The sequence below is a fragment of the Vipera ursinii genome, assembly GCF_947247035.1.
Source record: "Vipera ursinii genome assembly, chromosome: 2".
NCBI classification, from domain to species: domain Eukaryota; kingdom Metazoa; phylum Chordata; class Lepidosauria; order Squamata; family Viperidae; genus Vipera; species Vipera ursinii.
In genome coordinates this window covers 146761448-146775946 of record NC_139513.1, presented here as the reverse complement: position 1 = coordinate 146775946, position 14499 = coordinate 146761448, and the positions used below count along the sequence as shown (strand labels likewise).

At 43.4% G+C, this 14499-nt stretch overlaps 1 protein-coding gene across 1 annotated transcript in view; it reads left to right on the top strand.

The window, feature by feature from the left end:
* Positions 1-14499, top strand: part of KMT2D (lysine methyltransferase 2D) — a 125820-nt gene extending 111321 nt beyond the window's left edge. Inside the window, exons 50-55 of the mRNA XM_083353039.1 lie at positions 1936-2072; positions 3637-3767; positions 4771-5056; positions 7581-7654; positions 8553-8661; positions 11236-14499. Coding sequence (XP_083209165.1) covers positions 1936-2072; positions 3637-3767; positions 4771-5056; positions 7581-7654; positions 8553-8661; positions 11236-11328 — 830 coding nt within the window. The 3' untranslated portion in view covers positions 11329-14499. The remainder of the gene's footprint in view (positions 1-1935; positions 2073-3636; positions 3768-4770; positions 5057-7580; positions 7655-8552; positions 8662-11235) is intronic.

The following is a 14499-nucleotide window of genomic DNA, read 5'->3' as shown; positions in this document are numbered from 1 at the left end:
AACTTTGCAAAAGGTGATGATCACACGATCCCCAAGACACCGCAACCATTATAAATACCTGCCAGTTGCCAAGTGTCCAAATTTTCATCACATGACTACGGGGATGCTGCAACAGTTGTAAGTGTGAAAGACGGATATAAGTCACTGTTTTCAGTGGTGTAACTTCAAACGGTCACTAAAGGAATATTTTTGTGAGTTGAGGACTACCTGTATTTGCCGATATGAGAGCAATCTTTTCCCCGAGCCTAAACAAGCAAACAAACAATCTCTACCCAATTTAAAAGAGGTAACCTAGTGCGTGTGCTTTCTCTTTCTCTTCCTCTTTCCTAATTGACAAGGTGAGTCACTTTCCCACTAGAATGACACATGTACTAGTTGAGAAGCATAGCTGTATAGTCTTACATCTCAAACAGTTGCTCCCCTTTAGGGTAAATTTCATTTTCCAGGGATTTTCTTAAAAGTAAGACAGCTTTCACTCACATCCAAATTTTTGGCCTTGTTCATGTCAGAAAGTAGTATCTATTCCAGTATAAATTATAGTTCTCGTTTAATGACGGCTCACCCGTTCAAAATTACAACGCAACTATGTGACTGGTACTTAACGACCAGTTCTTGAAGGTCTGGCTGTCCCAGCACCACTGCAGTCGTGTGATCAAATCTGGGTGCCTAGCAACCGACTCACACTTTTGAACGCTTGCAGCGTTCAAGGGTTACATGATCACCATTCGTGGCCTTCCCTGCCTGCTTCCCGTAAACAAAAGAGTCAGTGGGGAAGCCAGAAGGGAAGGTTTGCATGTTGCTCTGGTAAGTCATACGCGATCTCCCCCACCTGGCAGCAGCCAAGCCACCTACGCTCCTGTTGTACCTCACTGGCCACCTGCACACACTCCCTCACCCAGCTGCAGCAGCGTACCTGCCTGTCGGCCTACTTGTGAGTCACCTGGGACTTATTTAATGATCCTTCTCAATGACAGCAACGGAGAGTGTGAAGATTGCTGTCACTAAGTGATTTAAGTCATGTGATGTTACGCTTTGCAGCTACATCACTTAACAGTGGAAATTCCAGTCCCAATTACTATTGTTAACTGGAAGACTACCTGCACTCTTTATATTAGATGGATTTTTAATAGGAATAGGAATAGAATAAGAATAGGATAGAATAGGAATAGAATAGGAATAGAATAGAATGGAATGGATTAGAATAGAATAGGAATAGGAATAGGAATAGAATAGAATAGAATAGAATAGAATAGAATAGAATAGAATAGAATAGAATAGAATAGAATAGAATAGCTCTGAAAAAATACCAGTGCATATACCACATACCCACACCTATATGATACAGAGAAACATCACAGTCTAGTTCGAATGTATACATATGCATGGCGAAAAAAAGAACCCTGTGAAATTTCAAGACGGCATAAGGAACAAAACTGTTACGGAATCTAGTGGTTCTGCTATAAATTCAGATACGAAAAAAGGTAATAAAGTAGAACAAATTGTTTTAGTGGAACGAATATTGGGTGAATGCTTTTCGGCATGGACATTATGAGAGGGAGCTTTTTGCCCAATTCTGCCCTGCTGTCAGTCAGTTTTTAGGGACCTGGCTGCATGTATCTACTTAGCGGTTGTTAAAGGTTGCCTAATGCACGCTACTTTTTATTTTATTTATTTATTTATTTATTTATTTTAATTCCATTTATATCCCGCCCTTCTCCGAAGACTCAGGGCGGCTTACAAGCTTAGCAGTAGCATTTTTATGCCTGAATTTCTCAATATGTGTCTCAAATCCTGGAGGGCTGTCCTGTAGCCAAGCATGTTGACAAATTTGGAGTCTGGTTTCTGATTCTCCCTCTCAGTAAATATGTATGTATCCATCGTAGATGAATGAAAATGTCTCATCTTCAATTCTTCCCTTTTCCTCTCTTGTAACAGCTGTCTGGAACCGCATCATTGAACCGGTGGCTATGATGCGCAAGGAAGCTGACATGCTGCGACTTTTCCCCGAGTATCTAAAGGGAGAAGAGCTCTTTGGCTTGACAGTGCATGCTGTTCTGCGCATCGCGGAGTCCGTATGTACCAAATGCAAGAAACAGGAACCCTGAATCAGGAAGTACAACTGGTGCCAGCAGCCCAAATCTTGACAGGAAATAATCTAATCATAATAGGATCATTCAACTCTTTTATGACCGGCTCACCTCTAGCAACTAAATCAGATTGAGGATGTATCTTGCCTTCTGTCTGGGCAGAAGGCTGAATTCACGGAGACCATGAAATGCCAAGCTAACAACAATCTTGGCATGGATATTAAAGCCCCCCAAGATTACAGCTACTACCTGTAGGACTTCCCTGGCCATTTTTCAGGAATAAAGCTGTGAAGTAGAGTAGGTAATGGTAGAGTAGCAATATTTGACATTTATCTCTGTGACCATCACTAGATGCAGCCTGCTCAGATTCTAACACTAAGAAAAAAAAGAACTAGTAAAATTGATAGTCTTTATGGACCTTAATAACACCTCATTCAGAAGAGATTGGACAGCTGTTTGCCTGAAATAGTGTAGAATTTCCTGCCTTAGCAGGGGGTTGAACTAGAAGACTTCCAAGTTCCCTTCCAACTCTGTTATTCTATTCTATTAATTTAGCAAACTATATGTTTTCTTGATTTTTAGTAACAAACTGAAGATGCCTGATAACTAAATCCCATCCTTGCCCCCTTTTTGGGTGGGGTCCATGCAATTAATGTGTACTCTTGGTAACATTTTAGTTCTCACCAAAGGGACTTTACATTCTCTGAGAGATGCTCTCATTGTGTCTGGGTTGATCCACAGTTCATAAAAAGTGTAATAAAAGCCACAGTCCCAGAAATACAACCGGTCCGTGGACCAGTACCAGGCCACGACATGCCAACGACTGGTCCGCACAAACAAGCAAAGCCCCATCTGTGGGATGCAGGCAGCACACAAAACCACGCCCTCTCCGGTCCATGGGAAAACCTTTCTCCATGGAACCGGTCACTGGTGCCCACAAGGTTGGGGACCTCTGACCTACAGCATGTTTTACAGCTGATATTGATAAAGTGGTCAATGAGACGAGTCCTGGAAGTGAGGATGCTAAATTTGATCATGTCATATTTTTACCACTTAAATTTTGCGCTCTAGGAATAGATTTGCTTTGGTGGACACACCTGAGGGACTGGCTTATTCTCCATTCATACTCTGTTTTCTCCAGGAACCCTGGCAAGATGGCATAACACACACACTTCTATTTTTTTTCCATACCGCCAATCCTGTGAGGTAGATTAAGGTGGCAGTGAGTTGCAAATAGTTACCGAGTCAGCCTCTCTAATTGAGGGTAGACTTGGCTCTGGGTCTTCCTATGTCTTAACTCAGCACTAAGAGAAAGGACTTCTCGTGTAGTAGAAGTATTGATGCTCTCCATTTCAGTTGTGTCCAGTTTTTGGAGAGGCTATGGATCAGCTCACTCCAATCTTAGGTAGCTTCTGCCAGTTGTTTTTATTCTGGTTGGTTTTGGTTTTGGTTTATCTATCTAGCCATTGTGCCTTTCCTTTTATTGCTGACCATTCTGGGCATAATTGACCTTTAAGTGAAAAAAACCCACATCCTCTTCTCTTCCCAGCTGCCTGGTGTTGAGAGTTGCCAGAATTACCTATTTCGCTATGGACGCCATCCACTCATGGAGCTGCCACTCATGATCAATCCCACTGGCTGTGCTCGATCAGAACCCAAAATCCTTACACACTACAAACGGTGAGTGAACACCATCTATGTTACTCCCTTGATTGCTGATCTTCAGTGAAGAACCCGTGTTGAGACATCAGGCTGAGAGAGTGAAATGTATCAATTGTAGGAGCCCTTCCTTTGTACGCAGAAGTTTCTGGGGCAGAATCATATTTGATAGGAAAGATGATAACCAGTCACTTGTGATTTAGAACAAGAAAGCTTCCTGTGTTGCTGTGGCTCTGATGTAATGGCACCAGCACCTAGGCAAGAGGAGCCACTGAGAAGCTTTGCCAAGGATAGAATGAACCCGGTATTTCTCTTCTTTCTAAAATACCAGGGGCAATTTTGATCACCACTTTTGGAAAGGAATTGTAATACAGCTGTAAAAGAGGACAATCAAAATGTTTAGCGGAAACCAAAGGTTTTTATTAGAAAAAGGTAGAACATTGGGACTGTTCAGGTTAGGAAGAGGTGACGTAATGTGTACAACATCATGGATGACATAGAAGAAAATAACAGGAATATATGTTAGTTTTGTTATGGTCAATATACTAATACCAATAATTTCCCAGTGAAACTAGTTAGGATATTTAGAGCAGATGAAAGAAGGCACAGAGTGCAGAATTAAGTTGTGGAATTCATTGGCTTAATGAATGACCTGTAACTTAGATGGTTTTACAAGGGTCCAAATTCATATAATCTTTGAAGATTCTTCTTCCAGCTGTGTGATGCAACATAAGCAGATTCTTGATAGTTTTGTTAGATTTGGGGGACAAGTTTTTTATTTTAAACTATATGCCTATTTTATAGCTTATAGTTTAGAGGTCTTCTTTCCACTTTGAAATATCAAAGAACTTGGTCAATGGATTTCAGCAATTAGGATCAGAAGACATTGAGTGCTACATATCCAACACAGTCCCAGTGATTGTTGCAACTCAAAACTCTGTATTTTATCCTAATTCTTCACTACCCTTACTGATGGGCTTAATATCCTTTGTTTTTCTCCGCTCTCCCCCTACATATTTTGAAGGCCCCACACTCTGAACAGCACCAGCATGTCCAAAGCTTACCAGAGTACGTTCACAGGTGAAACAAACACACCCTATAGCAAGCAGTTTGTGCACTCCAAGTCCTCACAGTACCGCCGTCTCAAGACCGAATGGAAGAACAATGTGTACCTGGCCCGGTCCCGCATCCAAGGACTTGGGCTTTATGCTGCCAAGGATCTTGAGAAGCACACAATGGTTATTGAATACATTGGCACCATTATCCGCAACGAAGTTGCTAACAGGCGGGAAAAGATATATGAGGAACAGGTAAGGGGTGGAATAAGGACTCTGTATTGGAATATAGTTGCACTAAGGAAATAGAAACATCCACTTTTAATTATTTTATTTATTTATTTATTTGATTTGATTTGTATACCGCCCTTCTCCCGAAGGACTCAGGGCGGTGAACAGGGACATAAATATCAAAATGCCCAAATACAGAAATTGAAAACAAATTAAACCCTAGTGCCCAAATGCAGAAGATAAATTACATGAAAACAATAATTAAAACAAAACCCATCAGACCAGGCCAGATTGTTCAAACAGATAGGTTTTTAGGTCGCGTCGGAAGGAGCGAAGGTCGGGAGCCATCCGGAGCTCAACCGGTAAACGGTTCCACAGGTCAGGCGCACCCACAGAGAACGCCCTCCCCCTGGGGGTCACCAGACGGCATTCTCCGAACGGCGGCACCCTGAGGAGGCCCTCTCTGTGGGAGCGCACTGGGCGGAGGGAAGTTGATGCTGGTTGCAGGTGCTCCCTAAGGTACTCTGGATTAGAAGAGGGATGGGTGGCCTTAGCTTGGGTAGTAGGTCTTTGTAGACAAGGGTGTCCTAACCGTGGCAACATTAAGACATGTGGATTTCAACTCCCAGAATTCCCCCTCCAGGGTGAATGGCTGGGGAATCCCGGTAGTTGAGGTCCACACATCTTAAAGTTGCCAAGGTAAGGAAACCTGTTGTAAAGGGTATTCTAGGGCTAACGTTTGTAGTGAGAAAGTTACTTGACTTAGCTGTTGGTATGAAGAGTCCTCAATCAGAATCGGATTCTGATTGGATATTTGGCATTTCTAGATCTGCGATTGCCACTGAACTTGGATGATTATCTCCCTGAATTCTGCCTTGTCCTTTAATTGGAGAAGAATAGCTTACAATAGAGATGTATGAGTCATTATCACATAAATGGCATCGGTCCACACCATCAAAATCCTATAGATTCATTAATTTTACAAAAAGAAGACGCTGCATTTTTTTCATATGCCATTTCTTCTGACATCTTTCTACATACTTTGGCTGTAACATACGCAAAGTTTTGAGGTGGGAGGCTAGCAGGCTTGGTGAGTTAGCTTACCCAGATTCTGTTTTGACAGAACTCGGATTTTGCTTGTGAGGAAAGGTGCAGTGCGCTGCTTTCTGAAGTCGAAGAAACCAGTCTGTTTCTGACTTGTTACATTTCCATGTGGTTATTTACTAAGTTTGTTCTAGTTTTTCCCATATTCATATGTTAAAAGTACACACCTTGCTTTCTGGTCATTCTTTCAGCAGCCATTTGAAGTTACAAAAAGGGACACATAGAGCCGACCCTTAAAGTACCAGTTGTTCACAGCACTCATGTAGTCATGTACAGGAAGTCCTCGACTTATGACCACAATTGAGCCCCAATTTTTTTTTGGCTGAGTGAGACATTTGTTAAGTGAATTTTGCCTCATAGTACAACCTTTCTTGCACAGTTGTTATGTGAATCACTGCAGTTGTTAAATTAGTAACACGATTGTTAAGTGAATCTGGCTTTCCCATTGACTTTGCTTGTCAGAAGGTTGCAGAAGGGGATCGCATGACCCCGGGACACTGCAACGGTCTTAAACACTTGCCAGTTGTCAGGCATCTGAATTTTGATCATGTGACCATGGGGATGCTACAACAGTCATCAGTGTGAGTCAGTTCCCAAGCATCTTGATTTTGATCATGTGACTATGGGGAGGCTGCAACGGTCGTGTGAAAAACGGTCATAAGTCATTTTTTTTCAGTGCTGTTGTAAGTTCGAATGGTCACTAAATGAACTATTGTAAGTCGAGGACTAGCTGTATCTGATACAGGTGACCTGGATGCTTGGCAACTGGCTCAACTTACAAAGGTTGCAGTGCTCACATGATCGCCATTTGTGATCTTCCCTACCAGCTTCCCACAACAAAATCAAAAGACCTTCCCCCTGCCTGGCGGCAGCTACCCCCAACCCCATCATGCTTGCACCGCATCTCTCAGGCCACACACACACACACACACACACACACACACACACACACACACACACACCCTCCCCCATGTGGTAACAGCCCCCCCTCCCCCCCAGCCATGTGCTGCACCTTACCTGGGTCTCGCGAGCCACCTGGGACTGATTCAGTGACCTACGATCCTCACTTAATGGCAACGGGGAGTGCTGCTGCTAAGTGATGTGCTCACATGATACTGCAGATTACAACCCTGTTGCTTAGCAACTGAACTTATGGTCCCAATTATCATTGATATTCAAGGATTACCTGTATAGATTAAACATACATTGATGTTTCTTCAGCCAATGGATGGATAGATTTCGGTCTAAATATTTTGGTGCTGGATATGGATGAAGTCAGCTGATGTTTTAGGTTTTTCCAAAGAGAGTAATCTCATGCTTCTCTCCCTAGCATTTGTGCTACTAAAGCAGTTAATCTGAATTCAGCTAAAATTGATGGTAAATCTGTGAGGCCTGAAGGAAACATAAAACGTGCCGTATAATTTCTCTTTTCATGCCTTTCCAGAACCGAGGCATCTACATGTTCCGTATCAATAATGAACATGTGATTGATGCCACCCTGACGGGTGGCCCTGCCAGGTGAGCAAATTTGAATTTATAAGTGTTTGTTTACAAAATTAAAAGTTATTAGCTTTATCGATCCATTTAAATGGGATTTTGATTTGATTTTAAACAGGAATATGTTTCTTTAGTTCTCAAGTTCTCATCTGAAGCATAGGAAAAGCAACTTAGGTAAAATTAATTGATTTCAATATGCCCCGGTTGTGTTTTTCATTACTGGTTAATACTGTTTATTCATTACTAGTTAGAACATTTTTTCCAGCGAGAAGAAACAATTGATAGAGTGTCATAAGCACTTCTGAACTTCTGCAACTAAGAGTTGCATAGCTTATTGACCAATTAAGGTTCACAACTGAATACTAATTTTCATATTTTGTTCCTCTCAAATAGAAAGCTATTATTTTCTTAGCACTTTCTTAAAAATACAATTGTTCATATTTTATTAATTGTATTATTAGTAATTAAAATTTATTAATAAAAGGTTAATTTGTGTTACTGTATTTTATAATAAAATAGTGTGCAAATCAATTAAAACAAAAAACAAAATGTAAAAGCCATGATAGAAAGCATTCAGTAAGCAAGGTGATAGTAACAGTAAGAATAATAAAATAAAGTTAATGTGAGCGATCATTATTAAATCCTGCCCAAGGTAGTTCCTTCAGAGCAAAGGATTCTTAATACACCACATATTTTTGCATAAGTTCTTTGGTCTCATAAACCCCCGTAGTCCTGTTAATGTTAAAAATAGAATGCAAGAATCCTGGGAGGAGGAGCTTGAGCAAGCACCATTCCAGAGTTTCAAGAACGTTCTGAAGAATTCCATGCTGAGCTCTTCTGACTTTTCATGGAATGGGCTTCCCACAGTGACAAACCCAAGGGCCCCGTTGCATGATTTTCCTTCTTCTTCCCCTCCAAGGTACATTAATCATTCCTGTGCACCGAATTGTGTGGCTGAAGTGGTGACTTTTGACAAAGAGGACAAGATAATCATCATCTCGAGTCGCCGAATACCCAAAGGAGAGGAGGTGAATATTGGATTATTGTAGGCGCAAATGGCACAAACATGAACATGCAGGTAGTCCTTGACCTACGACAGCAACCGATTCAGTCAGCAACTGTTCCAAATTATGACAGCATTGAACAAATGCTGGTTACAACTGGTCCTCAGAGTTCCAGCTATCCCAACACATACACACACCCCTCTGTGGTCATGGGAAGGCAATCTGGATGCTTGACAATCCATTCACGTTTGCAACTGGTTGCCAAACACCTCACAAACATGTGATTGTCTTTCTGGAGTAAGTCTCCCCCATCTGCACACCCTTCCACAGCCCTTCTGTACTCACACCACACCAGCTATTATCACACACACACCCCAGGCCCTCTCCCTAATTTGGACTGTAACTCTCACGTGCTGCTGTGAACCCTTCCTGATCCGCACTGCACCTCTTGTGCACCCCCTTGCACCTCTCGGGCATCCCCTTGCCTCATCCCTGACCCGTGTGACACCTCTCACACCTTTGCACACCCTTCCTGACTATCTGACCCAGGCTGCACCTCTCATGCATGCCCTTGCATCCACCCTGTATCTTGCCTCTCACATACCTCCTTGCACCCTCCCAGACCTGTGTAACCCCTCTCACAGACATACATGCACACCCTCCTTGAACCTTCCCAACTCTCCCTGTGTGTCTCACGCACCCTCCCTGACCCATGTTTTGCCCCTCACACATCCTCCCTGACCCGTCCCTGCACCCCTTCTGCTCCCCATCCTCCCCTTTGCACTCTTCCTCACCCAGCAGCAACCATTTGCCTGCCTTTGGACCTGGCGCATACGATTTCCAGCCGACTTCCCCACTGCCTCTTGAAGTTGCCTCATCTAACTATTGTGGGATTCAATTAACGATGGCAACTGGGACTGCAGGAATTGCCGTCACTAAGCGATACTTTACATCATTTAGTGATGGGAATGCCTGTCTCAATTGCCACTGTAAGTTGAGGACTGTCTACATGGTGCGTAATTTCCCTTAAAATGTTACAAAGAAAATACCTGTCTGATGATAAGAGGGTAGATTTCATATTCTAGTTCACTTTGAGCTTATTTACTTAGAATGTTCTATTTTTCATCAATTCTTGTTCAACTCAAGCTAGAACATACAGGCTTCCAGACATCTCTCACCTATATATTGACAAAACTGACCTGCTAAGCTTCAACAAAGTTTCTACATTATGTTCCCTTACATTATACTTTGGAGAAAGTTTTTTAACCATTCTCCCATAATGAATACATTGCTTTAAAATGGTAAGAGCCATATGTATCCTAAATGAGGAGAGAGGAATACATCAAAAAGAGTTATTTCATTTTGGTTTTAATGCTGCACAAACTCTTCACTTGGCTTGCTTATTCTGGACATGGGGATATGAAAATCACGTTTTAGGTGTTTGCATTCAATCCTTTCCTTGTCTGTACCAATATCTTGACAGGTATGTGTGTGTGTGTGTGTGCGTGTGTGCGCGCACAGTCATGTGAAAAAGAAAGTACACTCGTTGAAATGTTTGACTTTTTTTTAACATCTAGGTATTCCTGGAGTTATGACCATTCATTCAGCAAATGTTCAAAGTTATCCTGACATTGAATAAAACAAAAGTTACATCCAGTCCCTGAAGTTATGGCTGTTGCAGCTTCCCTGTGCTTATGTGATCAAAATTTGGGTGCTCAGCAGCTTGCCTGCCCTTATGACTGAGGAGTGTTTCAACTCCATCCACCCACCATCTCCCCCCACCCACATCTGCCCTTTTGACCATCCTGCATAGCAGTACTTCGTGGTGGGGTGTTGAGGCTGAAGTAGAGATCTTGGGCCTTCAGCAGCCTCAGCTGGCCACCATTGATCCCAGACTTCAGCCCCAGTGCCCTTGCCACAAAGGAGGGCCACCTCAAGCCCTGTGCTGTGGCCAGCAGACATGCTGCAAAAGCCATTCCCCCATTGACTTTGCTTGCTGGAAGCCAGCTGGGAAGTTTATAAATGTTGATCACATAATCCCGGGACAGTGCATCTGTCGTAAACACATGCCGATAGCCGAGCGACTGAATTTTGATCACGTGACCACAGGTGATGTTGCAAAGTGCCGTTGTAACTTTGAACGGCTCACAAATGGTCGACTTACAACGGGTCATTTAGTGACCCGTTCAAAGTTACAACCGCAATGAAAAAAGTGACTTGCGGCCATTTTGCGACATTTATGACTCTTGCAGCATCCCCAGGGTCACATGATCGAAATTCAGACGTTTGGCAGTTTCAGTGTCCCAGGGTCATGTGATTTCCCCCCCCCCCTTTTACCACCTTCTGACCAGCAAAGTCAATGGGGTGGAGGGAGCCAAATTCACTTAACAACCATGTTACAAACTTAAGGATGGTAGTGATCCACTTAACAACTGTAGCAAGAAAGGTCATAAAATGGAGCAAAATTCGCTTAGCAACAGAAACTTTGGGCTCGATTTTTGACTGTGCGTCGAGGACTCGCCTGTATTGTAAGTGGTGCCAGAAAAGGGCTTGAATTAAGCCTGAGCCTTACCCTGACCTTGTTTCTTTCTTCCGCAGCTGACGTACGACTACCAGTTTGACTTTGAAGACGATCAGCACAAAATCCCATGCCATTGTGGAGCCTGGAACTGCAGGAAGTGGATGAACTAGATCCCAGGGGCTCTTTGACGAGGCAGAGGCCTACCCCGATCACCTGGCACAGATGGTGCCCTCGGCTGGGCGAGAGAGGCCTTTTCTGCCAGCTCTCCCAACTAGCCAGCATGGCCGAGAGTCACTCGGGGAAAGCATGATTGGAACTTGCCATCCCAACATGCTCGTGGGGTAGCCGGGACCCAGATTTAAAGGGGGTGATGTCAGCCTACCTGCCCCTGCGAGCCAATATTGTGGGTGGTTTACATCCAGTTGGTTCTTTTGGCAGCTGGGCTTGGTTGCCTCCTGCTTCTTGACAAGGCAACCCACGTTTTCCCCCAACGAAAGGCAGCAGCCGCTAGTGACTCCACCTGGGGTGGGAAAATGGATAAACTGGAACTCAGGGTTTTCTTTTTAGTATTTTTCTTTTGCGGGCAAAATGGGGATCCTTCTACCCCTATGCACCTGTATATAATGGACTATCAGAAATATACTGCGGTGGGGGGGGGGGAGAGAGCCCGGGGCATTCTGTCTAGCAGAGTTGGGGAAAGAGGGCTGCAGCATGGCTACGGAATCCCCAGGGAAGAATTTGTAGGGTTTTTTTTTCTCCCCACCCCCCTTTGTGTGTGTGCGTGTTGGACGCGAGAAGAATTAAAAAAAAAAACCCCTAATCTCTATTGCTTGCTAATCTACCAAGGTAACAAGAGACTTCAAAGAGACTTGTTTTAGCTTGACAATCCACCTTCCAGAGCACCTCCCTCTGGATTTTCTTTAATGTAGGTGTTGGATTTAAACTGTGTGCGAGTGCGGGTGTACATACGTGTGCTTTTTGGAGTCGGTCTGTTTCTGAGAGAGAGCAGGCACTGTGCCTTGCGGAAACTGGAAACAGATCCTCCCTGTCTCTAGCCCTGCTCCCACCCCCTCGCCTCTCCCCGAAATCTTCCATGTGCAAGGAGCATCTGCACTTGAACCTACCTCATTTGAAGCGTTAGATTTTGGTGTCTTTCCCCCCCCCCCTTTCCCCTCTCTCTCTAATGTGAGCCCCTCGCTGTGCCGCCCTTCTTCCCAAGCCCTCCGAACACGGAGAGCCACAGTTGCTCTGTTTTCCACGGGAAGTTATTTGGAGGTGAGATGGGAGGGGGAAAAGAAAGTCTTTCTTCTGGACTTGTCCTTTGCCTTTTCTCCTCTTCTCTCTCCGGTCTCCCTTCAACCCCAGGTAGTCCTCAGTCTCCTGGACCTCTTTGGAGACTGAACTGCAGAGCTCCGGGAATCCCCATCCGTCCACAGAAGAGCCGGACACGCTGCGAAGCAAAGAGGTGGCTTGACTAGGCCAGGGCATCCTGAGGAGACAGAGAGAGAGAGAGAACTTCAGGTCACCTGAGAGCTGCTTGGCTGGTAGACCCAGACCCAGGAAAGGGAAATGTCCATTGGATTAAGAAGGCAAGGGTTAGCACCCGGTGAACTCTCGACGGTGTCGGGTGCGGGTGGGTGGGGGAGCTGGTTCCCAATGAGACTCGCCCCCCCCCCTCCGGTCAAGAGGCAGTCAGCTCCCTCTCTCGTCTGTCTCCCCCTGGTTAACGTGCTGCTCTGAAGGCTCACCGTGTGGATGCGTGCGAGTGCGGGTGTACAATTATGTCTTGTGTATATAAACGGAGGAGATTGAGAGACGTGGGCACATTGCAGAGTTTGGGATTATTTATCTATTTATATAAATAAATATATAAATATATATATAAATATATAAATATAAATATATTGTGTATATATTTGATATAGCACGGGGAGGAACAATACCCTGCCTGCAGGGTTTTTCTGGACTGCTGGGTGGATCTCTGCAGAACCTTTCCTGCCCTCCCTATCCATTGGGTGGGACGGGAACTATGGAAGAGAGAGAGAGAGATTTGTTTATTTGCAGAATTTTGGGTAGGAAGCCTGTAAAGAGCTTGTTTCTATGCTTCCTGTGTATATACATATATATTTTCCTTTTTTTAAAGAAGAAAAAAAAATCAGTTTATAACCAGTATCTAAAGAGCCATCTGCCCAGCAGCATCTCCCTCCCCCCCAACTCCATAGGGAAATTCCTTATTAACCGAAGGCAAACTATGGGCATTATACAGGTGAGACAGTCAAGACATGTGTTTTCGCCATGTAAAATACGACACCTGTTCTCCCTGCTGCTGAACGAAAACTTTGGAAGACTGCTGTACCCTTGAACTGAAGTTGACGCGCGAGAGGAGCGAACGTCAGAGGGTCTTGATGGAGAAGGCTCTCTCGACTGACAATTGTATCATTCAGATCTTTTAGCGCACAATTGTACCACTTCCCTTCTCCAGTTTCTAAACACACACACACACACACACACACACACACACACACATCCCCCCAATACGCCCATAAGAGTGGCATCTAACCGACCACAGTTCACAGATGATCGATCAGACAATGCAGAGGGAATGTGTGCATAGTCGAAGTCAGAAGAAGGACGAGGGGGAGGGGTATTAAAATCAGGGTTAGCATGCAAAAGTGTCTTTTTTTTAAAAAAATGGCAAGATGAGAACCATGTTCTTGAGTGCAAAGCTGCTTCTGCAAAACCGATCTAAGCTATGACGGTTAGAAAAACAGTAAGAGATAATGACAGATTATTAAAGTAATTAAAGCTGTATATAAGATGACATTTGTGTAGAGAAGGGGGGAATTTTTATCATTTACAAAACCACTGGACGTTGTTTTAAAATAAAGGTTTGAGTTAAAGCCAGTATACATTTTTTGTCTTTGGATTTTGTTTGTGTGTCTTTCCATTAATTTGGAAAGCTGTAAAGATGTAAAAAAAATAAATTTTAAAGAATTGCTACAAAGGTTTAAAAGCTTGAGAGAGATTTTAAAGATGATGAAATGACTGAATATAATAGATTGTCAGGATTTTTTGGGATGACGGTTAGAGTTTAAGATAATTCTGTAGATTTTAGCTGATGAAGAAAAAGACTATACAATTTTTAATTTTTATATAAACTATAACCTGGTCTTGAAGCTAAAAATTTTTTTAAAGTTCTCTGCCTGTATAACCGCATTTGACGCCTTGTCCCATACATCTGTTTACAGTTGCACATATTATATATATTAAGTTTTATCCCTTTTATGAACCTAAATAATCACTTTTTTAAAAATAAAGTGTGGACTTTGTGAGGAATAATA